The following is a 24154-nucleotide window of genomic DNA, read 5'->3' as shown; positions in this document are numbered from 1 at the left end:
GAAAGCCCCGATACAATCAGGGCAGAAGGAGAGGATAATTCAGTTCAACTCCAATGTTCCATGTACACTTTAACCATGCCCCAACATAGTACGGGGAGCCTATGGGAAAGTCTCGGCACAATCAGTACAATGTTTCATGTACACTTTCACTATGCCCCAACATAGTACGAGGAGCCTATGGGAAAGCCCCGACACAATCAGTGCAGAACGAGAGGTTGTCAGTTCTACTCCAGTGTTCCACTCTGCCCCTACATGGATAGTTGCGTTATTATCTGAACACAGTCTTATTCCTCGCTGGCTTACTGTCAACATACATCAACTAATTACGAAGTCCACAGTCACTCTCCGGCGGCACCAGTTCGGCTAATACAAAGGCTCTGGCTAGGCCTGAGGCTCGCAGATGATGCAACTGCCAGGTCACATCCAGTCAGGACAAATGTTCAAAGCTGACTCCACCAGCTACACACATCTAGCTAGTACAAAGGTTCACAGCAGAGTCCACTGGCTGCACTCATCTAGCTAGTACAAAGGTTCACAGCAGAGTCCACTGGCTGCACTCATCTAGCTAGTACCAAGTTCACAGCAGAGTCCACTGGCTGCACTCATCTAGCTAGTACCAAGTTCACAGCAGAGTCCACTGGCTGCACTCATCTAGCTAGTACAAAGGTTCACAGCAGAGTCCACTGGCTGCACTCATCTAGCTAGTACCAAGGTTCACAGCAGAGTCCACTGGCTGCACTCATCTAGCTAGTACAAAGGTTCACAGCAGAGTCCACTGGCTGCACTCATCTAGCTAGTACAAAGGTTCACAGCAGAGTCCACTGGCTGCACTCATCTAGCTAGTACCAAGTTCACAGCAGAGTCCACTGGCTGCACTCATCTAGCTAGTACAAAGGTTCACAGCAGAGTCCACTGGCTGCACTCATCTACCTAGTACCAAGGTTCACAGCAGAGTCCACTGGCTGCACTCATCTAGCTAGTACAAAGGTTCACAGCAGAGTCCACTGGCTGCACTCATCTAGCTAGTACAAAGGTTCACAGCAGAGTCCACTGGCTGCACTCATCTAGCTAGTACCAAGTTCACAGCAGAGTCCACTGGCTGCACTCATCTAGCTAGTACCAAGTTCACAGCAGAGTCCACTGGCTGCACTCATCTAGCTAGTACCAAGTTCACAGCAGAGTCCACTGGCTACACACATCTAGCTAGTACCACGTTCACAGCAGAGTCCACCAGCTACACACATCTAGCTAGTATAAAGGTTCACAGCATAGTCCACTGGCTGCACTCATCTAGCTAGTACAAAGGTTCACAGCAGAGTCCACCAGCTACACACATGTAGCTAGTACAAAGGTTCACAGCAGAGTCCACTGGCTGCACTCATCTAGCTAGTACAAAGGTTCACAGCAGAGTCCACCAGCTACACACATGTAGCTAGTACAAAGGTTCACAGCAGAGTCCACTGGCTGCACTCATCTAGCTAGTACAAAGGTTCACAGCAGAGTCCACTGGCTGCACTCATCTAGCTAGTACAAAGGTTCACAGCAGAGTCCACTGGCTGCACACATCTAGCTAGTACCAAGGTTCACAGCAGAGTCCACTGGCTGCACTCATCTAGCTAGTACAAAGGTTCACAGCAGAGTCCACTGGCTGCACTCATCTAGCTAGTACCAAGGTTCACAGCAGAGTCCACTGGCTGCACTCATCTAGCTAGTACAAAGGTTCACAGCAGAGTCCACTGGCTGCACTCATCTAGCTAGTACAAAGGTTCACAGCAGAGTCCACTGGCTGCACACATCTAGCTAGTACAAAGGTTCACAGCAGAGTCCACTGGCTGCACTCATCTAGCTAGTACAAAGGTTCACAGCAGAGTCCACTGGCTGCACTCATCTAGCTAGTACAAAGGTTCACAGCAGAGTCCACTGGCTGCACTCATCTAGCTAGTACAAAGGTTCACAGCAGAGTCCACTGGCTGCACTCATCTAGCTAGTACAAAGGTTCACAGCAGAGTCCACTGGCTGCACTCATCTAGCTAGTACAAAGGTTCACAGCAGAGTCCACTGGCTGCACTCATCTAGCTAGTACAAAGGTTCACAGCAGAGTCCACTGGCTGCACACATCTAGCTAGTACCAAGGTTCACAGCAGAGTCCACTGGCTGCACTCATCTAGCTAGTACAAAGGTTCACAGCAGAGTCCACTGGCTGCACTCATCTAGCTAATACAAAGGTTCACAGCAGAGTCCACTGGCTGCACTCATCTAGCTAGTACCAAGGTTCACAGCAGAGTCCACTGGCTGCACTCATCTAGCTAGTACAAAGGTTCACAGCAGAGTCCACTGGCTGCACTCATCTAGCTAGTACAAAGGTTCACAGCAGAGTCCACTGGCTGCACACATCTAGCTAGTACAAAGGTTCACAGCAGAGTCCACTGGCTGCACTCATCTAGCTAGTACAAAGGTTCACAGCAGAGTCCACTGGCTGCACTCATCTAGCTAGTACAAAGGTTCACAGCAGAGTCCACTGGCTGCACTCATCTAGCTAGTACAAAGGTTCACAGCAGAGTCCACTGGCTGCACTCATCTAGCTAGTACAAAGGTTCACAGCAGAGTCCACTGGCTGCACTCATCTAGCTAGTACAAAGGTTCACAGCAGAGTCCACTGGCTGCACACATCTAGCTAGTACCAAGGTTCACAGCAGAGTCCACTGGCTGCACTCATCTAGCTAGTACAAAGGTTCACAGCAGAGTCCACTGGCTGCACTCATCTAGCTAGTACAAAGGTTCACAGCAGAGTCCACTGGCTGCACTCATCTAGCTAGTACAAAGGTTCACAGCAGAGTCCACTGGCTGCACACATCTAGCTAGTACCAAGGTTCACAGTGGAGTCCATGTGTACAGCTAGTTAAAAATAAAATGAAAAAAAAAAAAAAACTACAAGTATAATATTTAAATATTAAATATTAACTTACAGAAAATTCTCTTACTTAGGTACTTATGGCTTTTAGAGAACCCGAAGGTTCATTGCCACCTTCACATAAGCCTGCCATCGGTCCCTATCCTGAGGAAGATTAATCCAGTCTCTACCATCATATCCGATCTCCTTTAAATCCATTTTAATATTATCCTCCTATCTACGTCTCGACATTCCCAAAGGTCTTTTTCCTTCCGATTCCCAACTGACACTATAAAATTCTCATCAGAAAAATTTACTAGAAAAACTTCATTTACTTCCTGACGTACCACGTAAATCTCTGATAAGTGTAATATGTTACTAGTCAGCGATATATGCAATGGAGGAGGAAAGGAACTGGCCACCCTACTCCATTATCTTCTGGCTTAGTTGCCTCATGAGTGATGTCTTATTGATGTCACTTGTGAGGTTCAAACCTGTCATAGAACAACAACACGTGAATCTGCTGTGGCCATGTTCAGACTCCTTACAGGTCATGATTGTCTGGGTAAACAATACTCTCGAGAAAAAGAAATGGATATGAATCATTTAACACACTATGAAGCACTTCAACATAATAAAAGTCTCCCATCTAAATACTGGGAAGCAAGAGAGAAAATAACTCGATTGTTAAATCAAGAGCAGCAGATACCTGCCTACAAATCTGGAGATCCAACATTGTATGAAAAATAGCACATAATGGTAAACATAATAACTGATCAATCTAAATCTAAGTCATAGCCTCTATCTTATATAGAACTCAGACCTCACTGTTTTGGGTGGCCAAGAATTCTAGAAAACTAGATGCGCCGTTAGCTGAATTGTTAAAGTGTTAGCTTTCCATGCTGGTAATCCTAGTTCGAATTCCGGCAGATTGAAGTGGTCAAAGACCCTTTAATGGTAGGTTTTCATGGGATACTGGCATTCCGCCATTGCTTCATTTATCATCTTCACGAGGTGCTATGCAATTCCTCTCACATGCTGCGGGGTGAGGAAGTAAGACTGTGTTTGTTGCAGGTTCCACGTGGAGCTGCACTTCAGTCCAGGAGTGAACTGCTGTGTTCAGAAGAACCTGCCTCCAGGTCCAGGGTTCAGACCTCACAGCCGCAATGAGTCTGTAGGGTCTAAGACTGTGGTGGGTATAGAAAAGCGTAGGCAGTGTGGAGTTTGGTAGAGATCAGCTAAGTGCACCATTATTTGTTGGTTACAGTCAGAAGCAGGGGGCGGTAGTGAAGAGGGTACGTCATCAGGAGGTGCACAGTGTGAGGGCAGTGAGAAGGGCTCAAGTCGCATTGATGAGGAAGAGACGGAGCTGAATTTGCTGGACGATGAAGCTCAGAGCAAGGCAGACTACACACCTGCACAGTCTGTGAGTCTTGTGTAACATGCAACCTCCAGCTAGTTCTATATGATTTTCACACTCGGAAATCCATCAACTATCATTAACACATCTCATAGAAGTGCTGTCATGAGACAGTCTTGGTTTACTTGCAGACCTCACCTGCCCTGTCAGATGAATCATCCCCATCAGAGAAGCCCGAAGTGCAGATGCGTCTGGCATCTGAACCCATTCCCATCAGGTATGGACAATTTATGTTTGTGTGACACTTCAGAAGCCTTACTGTGGTGCAACAGGATCTGACGTGAATGTTGATGCAGGGGTTCTCCTGTCCGTGACCCCCTGGACCTGGCATCTCGTCTGTCAACAGAGCTGTTGTCTCAGCAGTCACAACGCAGCCTGTCGTACACGGGGGCACGTCCTGTTAGCCCAGATGCAGAACCTAGGTCTCGCAGTTTCGACCACCAGCGGGATGAGTCCAATGTGGACAAAGGTATTGAATGGGACATTAGAGCTCTAGCATAGATTTGCACTTGATTGGAAATATTTTCCTCTCGTTCTGCACCTGTTAAGGTTGTGGGACTGCTTGTTTTACTCCTGAATTTGATTGTAGACACTCGACCCCATCTGCAGACTGCAGTCCGTGCTGTTGTGTGCCTCTGCACTTGATATGTAAATGAGAGCCAAATGCAATTAGGGACTTGGTTGTGTTCTGATACTAGAGTGCATGAATTGTTACCTCATGTGTCTGAAGGAAGTGATACAGGAGGGGATGCTGTAAACTCGACGATGGTGAATATTGTAACTTAATGCATCGGGCTCATCTGGTTCGAGGTTCCCGTGGCCTGGATCTGCCGGTACAACCCATGCTGTCCCCTCAGCTCACTTGTCCTGCATGTGGGTGCTTGATTGTCTCCCTTCCTATTATCAACTGGTTGATGTTTTTCTTTAGGTAATGAATGAAGAAGAGCGGAATTAAATCCAGTGATGTAAGTCATATGCGTTTTTGAATGTGATCACAATTAGACTTGGTATTCCAGCATTTCGGAACTGCATACAGGTTCATAGGTAGGACCAGAAATTTATTCTGGATCAATAAAACAAGGCACAGTATTGAAACAAGAAAATTAAAATACATTCGATACGTTAGGTTACATCACTGGACGAGTATTGCATCAACTGTGGACACAGGAGTTTGTTTGATAATACTAGTATCCTAAGTAGAAAATCAAGCACACTATTGGGAATGTGTAATTAGATAGACCAAAGCTTTAAACCGAAACTTATTTTACATGTTCTTGAAACACCGAGGAGAAAAATTTAATATGCATTTCAAACAATTACTTACGTAAAAGAACTCAATATATTTTACTATTTGATAAGCACTGCTCCTAAACTTGAATCCTTCTGAATCACATCACGATATTTGCTACATTGCACGCCATATTGGCTTGGCATCGTGACAGTGATCCACCAATTGTACGATTTGTTTTTTACTGCTGTCATATAAAATTATACACAAATATGGCAATAATAGGAATACTAAAAATACTCAAACAAATGTTCATCAAAAACAACGTACCTCAAACACTTTAAAGAAATATACAAATCACAAAGATCATCATCATTATCGTCCTCGTCATCATCAATGATCAAAGTAATAGGCCTAGTGGCCTGGCCATCTTCCTCTGGGGATGTACCAGAGCATCTGTTTGAGTATCCTGAAACGTTGTGTTCTAACCAGTTTTGCTGTAGTCATGGAGATATTCGGCTATAGAGGTTATTTTCAGTTCATTTTCATTTCCAAACAAAATTACTTAACATACAACAACAAATATTACGCGCAAACAGAATGATAATGAATGGGTTCATCCATATCAAACTTATTACCGTATCAGAAATATTCATACATAATATAGAACAAACACAATTTTTAAACAAAACTTAAAAATGAAACATGGGAATCAGTATATGGTCAAAGTGATATGAACAGTAAATTCAATGAGTTTCATAAAACATTTCTAAATATTTTTGAATTCAGTTATCCTATACTGTATAAAAATGCAAAAATATCCGACAATAGATGGATTACACAAGGTATTAAAATCTCATTCAAAGCCAAGAGGTCATTATACAGGGTGGAAGTGAAATAGCCTTGCAGATTTCCAGAGCAAATAGCTCATGTTGTATGTAACAAAAACTGTAATATCATATTGGTGGAAAGTTTATAGTTTTTTTTTTTTTCAGAAAAAAATGTTTTTCCCCAAATGTTTGACAATCTCTTATTCGGTAACTATTGCAACTAGGATCCATAAGAAATCTAATAAAGAATAATTTATCCCTCTGGCGTATTTCAATAGCATGCATGGTTTTGGTATAAATCTAATTTTAAAAACCTCTAAATTCTCCCATTGCACGATGCGAGCAAGTGGTAACGTCTTGCAGAGAGCAGCTCACCTACTGAGACACACCGAGTTCATTGACCTCTTACATCTGGTATCACGAGTAGTGTGTGTTAGCAGCGTTGTTGCCGGACTGCTGAAACTTCAGACTTAATTTTCTAATTAACCGTGCATTTAATCACAAAACGTAATATAGGTTTTCTATTCATTTACGTGTACCCTTTCATTCTGCAAGGTTATTTCACTTCCATCCTGTATATACAGAATAGAAATAATAATGATAGAAACTTAGAAGTAAGCTATAAAAATTATTAAAAAATATTACACAAAGTGATTCAAAAAGCTAAAAAATTACACTATAATACAACAATACAAAACACTGATAATAAAATCAAGAGAACTTGGAACAGAATTAAAAAAGAAAGTGGATGATCAAAAAGTAAAGAAAAAACTATACCCTTACATCTAACAATACAAAAACGTCAGCCCCAAATGAAATTGCAAATATATTTAGCAAATATTTTCTTTCAATAACTGATAATCTCAACATCCCCCAAGATAATGTTACTAACAGTTCTGGAAACAATTAACAGATGATATCCGGAAAAAGATTGGCTGTACATTTACACAGATGGAGGATCTGGAGCAGGAGCTGCTTTTCCTTATATAAAAATGTTAGCAGTTATACAATAAGTTTTGACAGCAAAGTTGGAGCTATTTACACATTACTCCAAAATATATTTATTTGTGTACACAAATGCAAAAACATAGTTTTCCTATCCAATTCTAAAGTTGCAATCCATGCCATCAATTCAACTGTATCTTCTAAAATGGGAAAAATTAAAGAAATCCATTGCATAGTAAAACAAATTCAAAATTTAAATAAGAATATAGTTCTCCAATAGATTTGCCATCACTGTGATGAGGGAGCCAAGAAATTAACTAATCAACATAAAAACAAATTACAAATTTTCATATGAATCTGTTAAAAGGGTTATAAAAGGGTTATAAAAGGGAGAGTTAACTTCAACAGCAATTCAGTAGTGAAATACCAAAATTCAAGATGGAAAAATTCATGAAAAGATTAAAAATTAATTCCTGATCTACCTCGAAAATCTGCTGTGGCCATGTTCATGAACATTGGTTGCTGTCATGATTGCCTTCATCAAATTGGCTTATTTACTTCTCCTAAATGCTTGGTATGCATAAAGTGAGAGGGTATGGACATGGAAAACTGCGAATCTCTTGTGAATCTTACGTCCAAATATTGGGAAGCGAAAAGGAAGATGACTTCATTGTTAAATCCTGAGCATTAGACACACACACAGATAACCATCCCAGTAACCAGGTTATTACTTATGCCGAAAACATTGGTCGAAGTAAGCATATGGAAATTAAATTATTTTAATAAAATAACTATTGGCAAGTGCTCAATCTAATACGAATTTGATTAATATCTTAATTTCCCACTTCCTAAGCACAATACCAATGGCAAGCAACTGATAAAATCTGTATATTTAAATGTGTAATATCGTTATTGCTTTGCATAATGTGAGGATTGATGTCACTGCCGCTTCATTCTGCGTGAGTCACAGTCAGCATGTTGTTGTTGTTGTTTTGTAATGCCAGGCGTTTGACAATGAAGTCATTGTATAGTCTGGGTCTTCTTACATTATACTCTAACAGTGAAACCTAACCATTTTCTCCCCGTTACTACATGTGCTAGTGGATTATAGTGATTTTCTAGTTGTCAGGTTAAATGTTCTTTTGCCAACTTTGTTTCGAATTTCGATAGTGACAGATATTATAAGTAACAGTTACTTTCTAATTTTTCTGTTGACAACTTCATTTGCCTTTGGAAAAGCTGCCATTATTCATGAAACGAAAGTTAGTAGCAAGTGTTATTTGAAATTTGAACATAATAATATGAATAAAAAATCAATAACAATTTTATAAATAATATATAGCAAATATTTTAAAAACATAAAATTTACTCTGTCACACGTTAAAAGTGTTAAAATTGTTTAAAAAGGTATTTACCTTCGACAGACGGCCCGTTTCGACGCTATTTGTCGTCGTCTTCAGTGTCTCTTGAACCACTGCTGATTTTGGCTCTGCGATGTGCAGTTGTCGATGGTAGGGGTGGGGGTGTGTTGTTCCTATGGTGGGGGTTGGCTGTCTGTATGTTATGACGTATTATACAAGATACAACGAACATATTAAAGCTATAACCAAACCTTACATTACATCAAATTATGCAGATCACATTATCGACAATAATCATGACTACAATAATATAGAAACAGATATGGAAATTTTACACATCACACCAAAAAGTTTACAGTTAAATATCCTAGAACAATACGAAATATATAAGAACACAATAGCACACCCACATTACATACTTAATACGCAACTACAGTTCAATACACACACATTGTTTGACATCATAATACGTCATAACATACAGACAGCCAACCCCCACCATAGGAACAACACACCCCCACCCCTACCATCGACAACTGCACATCGCAGAGCCAAAATCAGCAGTGGTTCCAGAGACACTGAAGACGACGACAAATAGCGTCGAAACGGGCCGTCTGTCGAAGGTAAATACCTTTTTAAAAATTTTAACACTTTTAACGTGTGACAGAGTAAATTTTATGTTTTTAACAAAGTGTTAACGTGAACTTTAATCAATAAATATTTTAAAGTGTATTCGGTTTTCGGAGTTCGTACTAATCATTTCATGTGGTCAAACAAAATCAATTTTTAGGTTACTTCCCATGAATCATGAACTGTTTAGTTAAACCAATGAATTTCATCTTGCCAGACAAAATACATATATTTTTAATATTGATCAATCTAATTGAGTTTGTGGCCAATATATACAGCTGTCAAAATAAAAAATGGCGGCACTCGTGAACAGCGAATATTTTCTAAGTCCACTTCGAATAATGATGATGTTACACGATGCATACACTTATAGAAGCAGTTTTGGAACCAAGGTGTTTAAGCAGGAGTCATTCACATCTGCGTCTCGTAGAGGAGCGGTAGTGTGTTTGCTAAATGATTTGAAGGTTGTAAGTTCGAGCCTAGTTCAAGTTATTTTATTTTGTAATCGTTCTTTAATGATATAAATAATATTCAAGTTATCACTTATATTCTGTTAACATTCTTTAACGTTATAAATAATATTCAAGTTATCATTTGTATTCTGTTATCGTTCTTTAGCGATAGAAATAATATTCACGTTATCATTTGTATTCTGTTGTCGTTCTTTAGCGATATAAATAATATTCACTTTATCAATTATATTCTGTTATCGTTCTTTAGTGATATAAATAATATTCAAGTTATCATCTATATTCTGTTATCAGTTATCACTTATATTGTCATCGTTCTTTAACATTATAAATAATATTCAAGTTATTTGTATTCTGTTATCGTTCTTTAGCGATATAAATAATATTTAAGTTATCATTTGTATTCTATTACGACGAAGTGAAGAGAAGCATTTGAAATGTGAATATGAAGAAGAATGTAATGTATGAAGTGGACAGATAGAATAAGAAATGAAGCTGTGTTGGAAAGAGTGGGTGAAGAAAGAATGATGCTGAAACTGATCAAGAAGAGGAAAAGGATTTGGTTGGGTCACTGGCTGAGGAGAAACTGCCTACTGAAGAATGTACTGAAAGGAATGGTGAACAGGAGAAGAGTTCGGGACAGAAGAAGATATCAGATAGATGACATTAAGATATATGGATCATATGAGGAGACAAAGAGGAAGGCAGAAAATAGGAAAGATTGGAGAAAGCTGGGCTTGCAGTGAAAGAGCTGCCCTTGGGCAGAACACTGAATGAGTGAATGAATGAATGAATAAATGAATTTGTATTCTGTTATTGTTCTTTAGCGATAAAAGTAATAAATTTAATGTTAGATTTGAAACAATATAGTTGCATAATAGTAGTGTTAGTTTTTCTTCATATACACTACTGTTTGTGAAAAGTGCAACATCCAGAAAGAATGGCTCGAATGACTCCAAACTCAGGAAACGTGTAGAACAGTGTACCACCAATAATTGATTACGTTTCCAGGGAGATGGCAAACACATAGGCCCAACAGTGAGGTCTCTTGTGTCACCAGCAAGGTCAGTGTTATGCCTTGCTCAGTCAGTGCAGAGCTTCCAAACGAAGTGGAAACGTGGAAGCTAGTGCAGGTATGCCTCGTCGACGAGGAAGGGTGCAATATCAGCACGTGAGTGAGTTCGAACGAGGCATAATGGTTCGTCTCCAAGAAGCAGGTTTGTCATAGCGTGACATTTCGGCTCGTACAGGGCATGCTGCTGCGACAGTGATGCGTGTGTGGAATCAGTGGATAGAAGAGGGTCGTATGCAGAGACGACCACTTAATGTGACCACAACACGGGGTGACCGCCATCTTGTCTGCATGGCCGTGACAGACCGTATAGCTTCATCCACAGTGTTGAGTCGATGTTGGAGTACTTGAACGGGTGTGGACCTGTCTATGTCAACGGTTCGTCGCTGTCTTTTGAGGGCTGGAATAGTGGCTCGCATGCCGTTGCGTCGGCTTCCATTGTCCAGCAACCACCAACGCCTCAGACTGCAATGGACACGTGAACGCCATCACTGGCGTGTTGAGTAGCAAAATGTAGTGTTTTCGGACGAGTCCTGCTTCAACTTGCCCTACAATGATGGCTGCATATGTGTTAGACGCTACCGTGGTGAACGCAATCTGAGAGCCTGCATTGTTGAGCGGCATAGCGGACAAACGCCTAGTGTGATGGTTTGGGGCGCCATTGGATTCAATATGCGATCTCGCCTCCTACGTATTCAAGACAATCTGAACAGCAACCACTACATTAGGGAGTTTTAGAGTCCTAGGTACTGCCCCTCCTTCAGACAACTCCACACGCCATATTTCAGCAGGACAGTGCCCGGCCACATGTGGCGAGGATTGTGCAAGGCTTCTTTGAAGAACGATGGATATCACTGCTTCCCTGGCCTGCACGTTCACCAGACATGCTGCCCATCGAACATGTCTGGGATATGGTTGGTCGGCAATTTGTTCGTCATAGTCCTCCATCACCCACTCTTGACACTTTGTGGACTCGCATACAAACTGCGTGGAGGGAGATTCCCCAGGAACATATCCAGGTCCTCTTTGATTCCATGCCACGATGCTTAGATGCTCTGATTGCAGCGCATGGAGGTTTCACACCGTACTGAAATCTCACGGTCACAGATCAGGTACAGTTCTATAATTCTAATCATTTGTGTATTGTCATGTATCTAATCTGTGGTATCAATTTCATTCCAGTCACATGTATTCTTCTTGGTGTTGCAATTTCCACAAACATTGGTGTATTATTACATTATACTGTTCTGTAACACAATAAAATGAAAAGGATTGACCACGATTTGAGCCTGAGACGATGACACCTAAATTTGGACGTTTCGGACGTTCTTCCGACTGAGCTACAGGGCACAGGTGAAGAAGCATATGCGGAAAAATTGGCCCAGTCTTCTTCCAAGACATCCTGATGATTTATGGAAGCTCGTCCAGGATGTCTGAAATGCCGTGATTGAGAACAGTTGCTATTTGAAAAGATAGTCAATTCCATGCCCACTCGACTGCAAGATGTGATCGAGACAGGAGGAAGATGGACTAAATATTGAATCGTGGCTTTTTGTTTTGTTTTTTGAACTTATAATTGTTTGAATTTTCTAAGGCAGATGCCAGTAAGTTTGTTTCGTTTGTGCCACGAAAGATATTTTTGTGGAGAACATAATCTTTCTTTCTTTCCATTTGCAGCCATAATGTCATAATAAATAATGATAAAGTCATGGCGTAATATATTCATGAACCTGATGTTAATTATTAAAACAGTCATAAGAGACAGGACCAATTATATTTTCTCTCTCTCTTAAAGACAAAAAAACAAAAACACAGGTTGTGTTTGAATGCACGACCTCACGAATACCAGCCCAAAACGCTACCATTATGCTATCACATAACACTTTAATCATAACTGTAGATATCAGGCAGCGTGGTCGAACTACATGTAACATCGCCTGTCTCCGAATTGTAGCGGAGATACCCGAAGGAAACTTAGTTTCTAGAGGGACCACTTTTTTTTTTTTGACAGTTGTACATCTATTATCAGGCAGTACATCTCACTTGACGATAAGTGTCAGAGGAAGAACAATTTATTGTTTGTATACGCGTGAAGTCTGATTAGTGTAATATGTAACTAGTCAGCGATGTATGCAATGGAGGGGAAAAGGAACTGGCCAACTTAGCCCATTATCTCCTGACTTAGTTGCCTCATGAGTGATGCTTTATTGGTGTCACCTCTTTTGCTGAGCAGTTGGAAAGACGCCATATTAGCTTTTTAGGAACTAATCTTACATGAATCCCAATATACACCTTTATCCTGATGTTTGAGAACTGGCCGTGTTCCTGTTTGAACTAATATAACATGTTACTCAAGGCTGTTACATCACACAAACAGCCATGGTGGAAAGTATGGGACAGTCTAATTCTTCTAGTTACATAGCAATATGAAACATTGACTCAGCCTGTACATTGATTTTATATTTTGCCAACTTATGTTGTCTTAATAAGCAATTTGTTTCCATAGTTATTTGAGTAAAGCCGGCAAAAATTGATTACTTTTCTGAATACTTCAAGGCTTTGAGCACTCTTTTACACTTAAGATATACAGTTGAAACTATGCTAAAACATTCCTTTAAGTAATCTTAAAAAATAAATAAAGAAACAAACGAACAAACAAACAAGTAAATTAAATAAATTGAATAAATAATAAATAAATAAACAAATAAGTAGAGTAGTAAGTGAGTAAGTAAATGAATAAATAGATTGTGAGTGAGTGAGTAAATAAATAAATAAATAGATTATTGTGAGTGAGTAAATAAATAAGTAAATAAGTAGATTATGAATGAGTAAATAAATAAATAGATTGTGAGTGAGTAAATAAGTAAATAAGAGTGTAAATAAATAGAGTTAATAAGTGAGTAAATAAATGAATAAATAGAGTGAATAAATGAATAAATAATTGAGTAAATGAATGAATCGATGAGAGTGTGCCTTGGTTTGCAGCTCTATATAATACATGATGTTCGTTACATTTCTGAAGTAGTCATCTATGGAAAAATTATGCAAACTTAAATGATTGTCACGGATAATTCCATTCCATTGTCTTGAATTTCTTCAGTTGAACTTGGTGGTGTAAACATGTAATTTCAGCATGTGGTGGTGGCATGCTAGTTACAAAATTTCCTTTCCAAGCTTATTCTCCAACAAAGCACAAACATTCATCCTGCATTTCTGCCTGTTTCTGCAGCAAGCTTGGGAACTCCGAGTAGTTTGTTCTTTCCATTTACAGAAACTAAAACTGGCAAACAATGTATTTTCTCAGTCTGTCTCAGTATTGTCTGTGAATTGTGCAATTTAAATGGACCGTGTCCAAGTGCTGTAGCTACCTTCAATCTTAGAAGAAGGTTCATACTCGTCTGAATCTTCCTCTGTAGAGCTAAGTCTATAATGTCTTCCTATAGGATGATTTGTATGTTGTTGAGGCATCTGTAGCTCTAGCTTCTGCCGTTTAGTTTTTCTTTTCAGAGATGTTTCTAGATTTTAAAATATGTATATTTATTTTTTTATCTTTAGAAGACATAGTATCTTTCTCTGACCAGTACGAAGTTTCTGTCCTGCAGGATGAGCAACGTTAAGAATTTTGTCTAACTGCTCAGCAAATAAAAATGTTCGGTTCTTTTGGGATTTGGATGGTCGTCTTTTAGTTTTCTTCATGTTTAATGGTAGTTTTCTAATTTGTGAATTATATACTTTGAAAGTTTTACAGGTAAAACTTTTCCCCACACATTGTAATTCTACATGACTGGCATTACCAGTTGATTTAACATCATTGTGAAATCTTAAAAGAACTTGTCAAACAGTCGACAATTATGAGTGGTTCTAGATCCGTGACACCCAGTAAATATACAGTGTGTGCCTGATTTCAGACCTGGAAGAAACTAAATAAAATTATTATGAAAGAATTAATATAAAAAAAAAAATGTGAAGTCATTGAGCATTGCCTTCCACTTACACTAGGAACTTGAAACTGCCCGAGTTTCCAGCATAAAGTTTATATTTTTGGACCACTCCAGTGATGAAGTTATCTTTGATAAACCTAACCTAACCTTCTTTGCATTTCTCAGGTCCTTCTGAAAATGGAAATCCCTTAGATATTTGTAGCTGCTTCTGATTATCTCTATCGTGTAGTTTAACTAATGCTGTAGAAATGTTTCAGCTGATTCTTGTTACTTCTTTATTTCTACCATCCTGAATGTCTAACCTCTAGTTCATGTTATTAAAACATTTGTAAATTATTTTGCATAATTTTTTTATTACGTTACCTAAATTCGTTCTAACTGGAGTGCTTCTTCCTTTATCAGCGTAAACACGCTATCTACTACATTACCACTGTCCTATACAGCATATCTGTCAACTTGTGTTTCACATTCTCGGACGGGTCCCCAGAATTGTAAATTGTACAAAATTTAATGTTGCTAAATTGGTTAAAGAATGCAAATCTTCCATTTCAAGAAACAAAAGCCAGGACAATCACAACACTGAAGTTCCTCATTCAGTTGTCTCCATAGTAAGTGCCTCCTCCACAATATAGGTATATGAACTCGAAATTAGCAATTCATTTCACGCATAAAAATGGTGCTTGCTATCAATATATGCTAGTTGGTGAATGCTTTGATTGTGTGTGTACTCCTCATTGCCTGAACTTAGCTTGCACATTTCACTTTATGAGTTTTATTCACATGTGGCTCTTGAGTTGAGCTGCAGCTGTAATGGAAAAATTAAACATACATATATTTTATTATTATTATTATTATTATTATTATTATTATTATTATTATTATTATTATTATTTTCTTCTCTCTGTACAGGGTGTTTCAAAAAGATTGTAAAAACTTCGTGGGGTAGTAGGGCAGGGCATTTGGAGACGTTTGAGTTAGGCAATGCCTCCTTGCAGAGCTATGTCATTGTAAAAGTGCTAACCCTGGAGATAGGTAAGTTGCAAGCAATACCATAGACTAGAATTAAGTACATTTGGGTTGTTTTAGCAGGCCCTTCCTCCTCATACATCAACAGTAGGAGTAACACATCTGCGTCGTCTGTGTTGACAGTGCACATTGAATATGTTGTCAGTGTTCGTTCCTCCTTCAGGCCAATAAGAAAAGAACGTAACAACGTAAGGTGTTTACATTTCATTTATTATGAACTTTTTTTTTAGTTGGTTATTTAACGACGCTGTATCAACTACGAGGTTATTTAGCATCGATGAGATTGGTGTTGGCGAGATGAGGCTGAGGATTCGCCATAGATTACCTGGCATTCACCTTACGGTTGGGGAGAACCTCGGAAAAAACCCAACCAGGTAATCAGCCCAAGCGGGGATCGAACCCGGTCCCAAGCGCAACTTCAGACCGGCAGGCAAGTGCCTTAACCAACTGAGCCACGCCGGTGGCTATATTACAAACTGAGTCACTTCAAATTGGAAATGTTGACTTTATAACAGGAGAACATTACACAGTATTTTATGCATAACATTTATTTCGACGCGTGCATTTTACGATTGTGCCACTGTGCTAATACTGAGTTATAGTCTGTCTGTTTACAATGCAACATGAGTATGTGGCAGAATGCATTCCGTATCTGACCCAGCTCCAGATGCACTGTCATACAATGTCACGAAGGTTTTTACAATATTTTTGAAACATGGACAGAGTTACAGGCACCAGAAGTGCCTTCAGTTTCAAGCAACTTGCCTGCCTGCAGAGATTAGCACTTTTACAGTGACGTAGGCGTAGCTCTCAAAGGAGGCTTTGCAGACATGCATTGTCTATCTCAAATGGCTCAAAATGTCGTAGTCTACAACCCTACGAAGTTTTTTTTAGTCATTTTTAAACACTGTGTAAAAGGCATGCTTTCCCTTTTTGCATAACACAGCATTGCAGATACAGAATAAGAATTCGACTTTAGTCACGTGCCTTAATCATTTTAATAAAATGTTGGAGACATTAAGATAGAAACCTAGATTTTTATATTGATGCGAAGTGCAAATTGGAGAGGTTGTCAATTTCTGGGCAGAAGGAAAAGTTTTCTCTCCATCATAAAAAAAACTTAATTTTTATTTCATTTATTCATTGTCAAAGTATCAAAGATACAACAATATTGTAATGTATATAAATACAACATAAATAGATTAATGTTATATTTATAGTTAAAATACAATATTTAGAGAATCATAAAACAATTAGTTATTGTTGTAAAACGGATTATTAATTAAACATTCATGGAGGACTCCTCTTGAACAACATGGTAAGGCTATAAAGTATATCAACAGAAAATACATTAAAACATCTTTTAGAAGTTGTTAAACAAGAATTTGCACAACTGATTGAGAATTATAACGTGTTGAACGCGGATGAACATTAGTTATATTAAAATACTGACTTCATTTACTCTTGACTTTGGTCAGACTCTTAAAAATATACAAGTTAATAACTATAATTAAAGATTTACAATGGCATCAGTTGAAATACAATAGCCTTTTACTGTAGAATGAGCATTATTACAATTATCCAGAGACTAATATCGTAAATAATAATACTGTAAAACAGTGCATAGTAAGAAATTTTAAGGAATTCTTTGGGAGCAAAATATTTCAGACATCATAATAAATTAATTATCCTGGACAATCTAATACGAGGGTTGTAAATAAAGTAGTGGCAACATATTGTTGAACTTACATGGTAAATATATTTAGATCCCTTCAGTATAATCGCCAGCATGTTCCTGTATCTTTTGCCAAATCCATGGTAACCATTGAATGCTGTTAGCGATGTTGTTTCTGTCAATCTCTCTGATGGACTGCCCTGCTGCATGGAACACTGATGCAATGTCTGGAAACCTCTCGTCTCTAAGCAGCTCTTTCAGCCGTGGAAACAAGTCCTAGCCACAAGGACTCATCTCAGGGGAATATGGAGCAATTCAGCTACTGCTCTGGACGTTTGCACCGCATAGCTGATTGTAGGTTGTGTTCGAGAAAATGTTGGTAGTATGCTGCATTAATATCTTGGTCTTGAAGTACGGCATGGCTAATGTATGCCACTATCAGCATGATTTTCACCCTAGAGGATTCGTATCACACTTTTTTGGACGTGGTGATCCTTTGTGGTGCCATTCATTAGACTGACATGTTAGTTCAGGCTCGTATGCCCATGCCCACGTCTCGTGAATGGCAACAACATGTTGCAGGAATACGTCCTCTTCATTGTTATATCTCTGTAGGTGGAGTTGAGCTATTGCATATTGGTGCCACTTCTGTGCTTCTGTCAGGTTATGAGAAACCCAGCATGCTTCGATTTTTCTCATGTGGAGATTTTTTCTTCAGGATGTGCCACACAGTTTGATGACTGAGTCCAATCTCGATGGATAATTCTCGTACAGTCCAGCAATGGTCAATAGCAAGGAGACCTTGCACTAACTCCACTTGTCGGACATTGGCATGCATTTCTACCACGGGCTACCTCGATTTTCATCTACGATTGCTGCTCAGGTTTAGTAAACATGCTTTAGAGCAGCTAAAAATAGTGCTCTACATTTAACCACGCACAATAACAACATCTGTTGTCACAGCAACCGGTTTTATCATTCAATACATCGACGGTATCTCCAACTACGATCACCAGTTGCCTCGTATCGCATACGAATGTGCATGACCCATTCCCAGCAGTGTTGCCACTACTTTACTTACAACCCATGTATAAAGAGAATCAACATGGGATTTCCAAGTTAGTCTTCTGTCAATAGTAATGCGTAATAGATTAACTTGACTATGAACTTAGAATTATGACTTACGTTTTGTATTACAACTAAACCCATATACTTGGGCCATCATAGAATTTAAATCCAAACCATTACTGTTAGTGGGAAATAGGAAGGTATCATTAGCAAATAAAGGACACTGTGCCCTTAAAGAAGAATATAACATCAACCCAGCTCATTGAGCTATCACCTGTCCCAGTCTGTAGTTAGGGGTTAGGAAACAGAGGCTAGGGACAACCCTACAGCACATTGGCCAGACTGCCCAGTCCGTAGTTTGATCCAAAGCTGGAAGGACAGGGAAGCTCTGTAGATGTTTCAGGTCGCGGAGCCAGGGCTGTTGCAGCTCCATTTAAAGCAAGTGGCAAATGAAATGCATTCAGATCTAATATTAGATTGCAAATCATTAATCATCATAAGAAAAAAAGGTCTAAGGACGGATCCCTGAGGAACATCAGAATACTGACCATAATAAAAAGCAATTTGATAGCAGTTAGACAAATTACTAACAAATAAATCAAGAATAATATCATTTATGCCATAATATTGAACTTTGATGACAACCCTTCTCCATTATTTCCTGGCCTAATTGCCTCATAAGTGGTGCCTTGTTGGTAGCACTTGTGAGGTTCAGACTTGTCTTGAAATGGTTGACTAAACAACAATTGAAGTTTGCTTATTATTGCTTCGTGAGAAAATAAGTGGTGTAAGGTTGACAGTTTATCCCAAAATACAATATAAGGAGGAGATAAGATTCTTGACATAAAATCTGAAAAAATATATTATATTCAAAATAATCATATAATTGAACCCTTCTACAGTTTGAAATATTTTAGAAAAAACAGGAAGAAGGGAAATTGGTCTATAATTTTCGAGTCCTGATGGATCACCTTTCTAATATAGGAACCTCTCTGGCAGTCTTAAGCAACTGAGGAAAACATAATTAAAATGACATTTATTTACACAATATGTTAGTGGCTCAAAAATAAGATGAATTACAGTTTTTATAAGAGCAATAGAAAGAAAATATATCTTTTCATTTAGAATTTTTGAATGTAGTAATTATCTTTAAAATTTCATCACAAGAGACAAACTTCCATTAAAAAACAATAGAGTGATGATGGCATTATTAAGAAAAGACTTCGCTAAATTATCAGAATATCTAGAAGACTTGCATAAATTATTAATGGAATTAAAAGTACATTACCTTTTTAAAATCGTAACACTTGGAAGAGTTCAAGAAAAGAAGAAACTGATAAATTATAGGAATTCTTTGGTTATGTGCCGCTCCAAATCCGACCTATATTGTGACCCTCCTAGTGATTGCTCCAAATTTGAACCTGTATGCAACAAGTGAACATGAAGATAATGACTGAACCATCACGTAGCAAAACTAACGAATGCGTTTCAATCTCATCGCGATAATGTCCTAACAGAGTTCAAAACTATCTATGAGAAAGCACAACAAGTTTGTGATGAACTAGATGTTGAATTAAAATTCCCTCCAGTGCACCAACACACAAACTAGCCACTTACATGGACAGAATCATAAGAAACAACATATAATTTGAAAAACAGACAAAAGTAAAAAACAACATAGATCTAGTGAATAAAATAAAAGACAAACATATCCCACATAGTACAACATTAGCAACTTTCGACATAACTAACCTATACACAAACATACCCATAGATATACACTACAGATACTAGAACAACTGCTCAAAAACAACAACACACCACAAGAACACATTAAAGAAATCATCCACATCACAGACATCATCACAAAACAAAACTACTTCACATACAATAACAAATATTACATTCAAACCGAAGGCCTACCCATGGGATCACTCAATTCCAGCATATGAATAGAAATATTCATACACTACATATAACAGACATATGTACTAAACAAAGACAACAGCAAACACGCAGACAACATCATATATTGGCACAGATACGTAGATGACATACTAATACTATACAAAGGAAACAAAAGACAGATCCAAAACCTGCATCAACACATAAACAAAATATACCCAAAGCTACACTACACATTAGAAACTGAAAACAGCAAATCCATAAATTTTCTAGACATCACAATAACAAAAGTAGACAACAAACACACATTCAAACTCTACGGAAAACCCACAACACAAACAAGCTGCACTCCGAACAATGGTGCACAGACTACTCAATGAACCAACAAGACTACAAGGAATACATAGCACAAAAAAACGGATACAACCCGAACATAATAGAAAACATAAAAAGACAAAACATAATCACAAAAAACATAAGAATACAACACAAACACAAGAACACAAAAAAATACATCACACTACCATACGAAAACAAAAACACACACGATTGGAACCTCATTCAAGAAATTAAATTATAATATCGCATACAGAACAAATAATACTCTACAAAAACAATTCAACACACAAACAAACAAACAAATACAACCGCACAGGCGTATACAAACTCAAATGTAACACCTGCAATAACTTCTACATAAGACAGCCAGGCAGATCATTTCAAACACGTTACAAAAAACACATCACAGTCATAACAAAATTACAGAACACTTCCACATATGAAGAACACATCACAAATGCTAACCACACCCACAGAGACATCAACACAGACATGGAAATTCTACACATCCAACCAAAAAGCCAGAAACTAAACACACTAGAACAATACGAAATATACAGACACACAAAAACACATCCAAATGAAATTCTCAACACACAACTCAATTTCGGAACACACACACTCTTTGACTCCTGAATACAGAATAGTTGTTTTTTAAGTCGTAAGTATATAATTGGGGGTTTAGTTGATGCAGATTGTTATATTGACAACATTATCTTTTTTGAAAATATAAATGTTAGCTTTTTTTATATTTCAAATACGTTATATGTAGACTAATGCCTTTGTATTCACAAAACCACAGGTAGTAGTGAATCCTGTCAGTCAGTCTTACATACTTAGTATTTAAAATGATATATTACAAACTGTAGAACATTAGGATAAGCAAATATAATAATAATAATAATAATAATAATAATAATAATAATAATAATAATAATAGTGATAATAATAATAATAATAATAATAATAATAATAATAATAATAGTGATAAATACGTTGTACATTATTACACATGTGCTCGCCATCCAGATTTTCTATAAAATGTTTCAGATTAAGATGTTAGGTGCTAAATTACGTAAAAGAAATGTCGCCAAGGTTAACTGTGGATAAGCCGAATAAATTTGAAATAAGTTTGATCACAGATTATTATTTGCACAACTTCCTTATCTTGATGTCTTGAATTCTTATTACTGCACTGCACAGCTTTCTACACGCTGCCCTCAGGCAAGGAATCCTATTTGCTTTATAATTTCTGTTTTTCTCTTCTTCCCCACCTCTGTGTTGCTTGGTGTAGAGGAACCCTGTCATTTGTGTGTGCCTGCACCCTGCCCGCTGTGCCGGCTGCAAGCGGCTCCCCTGTCTCACTCGCACTCCAGTCCCAGCCTTCCCTCGCCTGTGCGCTCCTTGTCCCTGACCCCACCACCAGTCCCTAACTGTCTCGCTACAGACCAGGGCTCGACGGGTGGAGCCCTTGCAGTCATGGGTGGCCGACGCCATCGCCACAGTATCTCGGGCCAGATGAGCTACTTCAAGATGCTGGGGTTTGGCCCCAAGAAGATGTCTGGTGCTGGCGGCTCCACCAACAGCCTGTTCAGCACGGCAGTGATCAGTGGCTCGTCCAGCGCTCCGAACCTGCGCGACGCGATCTCCAACTCTGCTTCGGTGTCAGGTGAGAGCATAACGAAACATGTCGCACTACTTTGTTACACGGGAATTCCGTCGTCACCTCTCAGCTTGTCTGTGGCAGCCATTGAGGGGTGTGGAGGCGTGCCTCCTATCAGACCCTTGGAGACTCTGCACAACGCGTTGTCACTGAGGCAGCTGGACGCCTTCTTGGATGTGATGACGTCTGCTCCGCTGTTTCGTACACCTGCGTCCTCGCCACCCAAGAACCCGTCGTGCACGTCCGTGCTGCGTCTGCAGTCCCCAAGCAGTAGTGAGTATCGGCTGCACATTCTTGATGTCAGTGCGCGTGCGTATTCTGTGATGGTGCCATTGTCGCCTTGCCCTCTTGCACAGGCCTTGTGTGGAGTGGACCCCCATCCTTTGTATCCAGCAGTGGACCCTCTTCGCCAAATGGCATGTCAGACATTTTCTCATCGCGCGGTGCCACAGGTACATCGGAGAGCAGTGAGATGTCTCTTTCAGCAAGTCTGATCAGCAATGAAGGGTGAGTTGGCCACGTACTTCTAGTGGATGCAGTAGTGTAGTGTGGCACAGTTGTCACGTTGTCATGGTTACAGGTATGGTGAGCTAACGGCCACATTCGCCAACATCTTCCCTGCAGTGTTGGACCAGGATCTGAGCAATGTAGGCATCTTGCTGGAGGAGGCTCCCGTAGATAGCGGCGATGTGACGCCTGTGTCGGTGTCTGCAAGCTCCGAGTTCGACTTCGAGGGGACGACGGATGTGGTGGAAGAGGGCACCTCGCTGCTGCTGGCCTCGAGTGTGGAGCGCGTGGGTGTCAAGGACCCGGCGAAGCTGGTGGGGCAGTGGGTGCTGGAGAGCTCTGCGTCATTGGCTGTGGAGGAGGAAGAGCGCACCATCACGTCCTCCATGACTGCCACATCTCCAGCACGCAAGACCATCTTTCAGGTGTTTGGCAGCCCCGTGATGCCCATCCGCGAGGAAGTGGCAGAGTTGGAACCCAAGCATCCTGCAAAGCTGTACTCATCTGACTCGGGGGGCAGCACTGAGGGTTCCTACAAGTCGGTGAAGGAGCCAGAGTCTGCAGGTCGAGCTCCTGGCTTTGGGGAGGACACGTCCAGTGCGTTGGCTGCCGGCCTAGCAGAGGAGGGCTTCGGGTCCCTGCACCTGAGCTGTGATGACGAAGAGATGGTTCCTGTTCTCACGCTGGCCAGCAGTGCCTCTGTTTCCAGAGGCTTTAATGTAGAGTGATATAGTATTTAGGTTGTACAAACTACAGACATGATAGTGCAGTTGGTGATAAAACTTGTGTGTCATTATGAACAAGTTCGCTTATGTGATGAGTAGTGTTTATTTACGTGATATTAAGTAAACGAATGTGAATGAAAAATGTACAGTAAAACTTCAGTTTTATATTTTTCGCAATTTTATGTATACTATTTTGGTTGTAACAAGATGTTAATTGGAATGATACAGATATTGCATTTTTAATGCAGTAACAACTAATCAGCAATATATTGATCAGTAAAATTTCAACTTCCCATCCTCTCCTCGTTCCCTATTTCTGAAGGCAGGTAACTTAATCACATTCAGTCTAAAAATAGCAAAATAACTGCTGGACATTCGATTTTAACCATATTCACGAAATTTGTTGGACCCTGCTGTTCTTATGTATGAAGGCATTGGGTTGAGTTCAGAATCCCCCTA

The 24154-nt window shown here is 39.5% G+C and overlaps 1 protein-coding gene across 9 annotated transcripts in view; it reads left to right on the top strand.

Moving 5' to 3' along the window:
• l(1)G0196 (inositol hexakisphosphate and diphosphoinositol-pentakisphosphate kinase) overlaps positions 1 to 23920 on the top strand; it is a 98331-nt gene extending 74411 nt beyond the window's left edge. For 8 of the 9 annotated variants that reach the window (XM_069836481.1, XM_069836485.1, XM_069836484.1 and 5 more), the window contains exons 17-24: positions 3965 to 4082; positions 4158 to 4316; positions 4442 to 4527; positions 4607 to 4779; positions 22095 to 22469; positions 22548 to 22736; positions 22820 to 22970; positions 23044 to 23920. In XM_069836481.1, coding sequence (XP_069692582.1) covers positions 3965 to 4082; positions 4158 to 4316; positions 4442 to 4527; positions 4607 to 4779; positions 22095 to 22469; positions 22548 to 22736; positions 22820 to 22970; positions 23044 to 23698 — 1906 coding nt within the window. In that variant the 3' untranslated portion in view covers positions 23699 to 23920. The remainder of the gene's footprint in view (positions 1 to 3964; positions 4083 to 4157; positions 4317 to 4441; positions 4528 to 4606; positions 4780 to 22094; positions 22470 to 22547; positions 22737 to 22819; positions 22971 to 23043) is intronic. The other variant, XM_069836488.1, reaches the window with a different exon arrangement.
• Positions 23921 to 24154: the final 234 nt, after the last annotated feature.

Source organism: Periplaneta americana, chromosome 9 (genome assembly GCF_040183065.1).
Source record: "Periplaneta americana isolate PAMFEO1 chromosome 9, P.americana_PAMFEO1_priV1, whole genome shotgun sequence".
Taxonomy (NCBI): domain Eukaryota; kingdom Metazoa; phylum Arthropoda; class Insecta; order Blattodea; family Blattidae; genus Periplaneta; species Periplaneta americana.
Note: the sequence above shows the minus strand (reverse complement) of the source record. Positions and strands in the feature narration are given on the sequence as shown.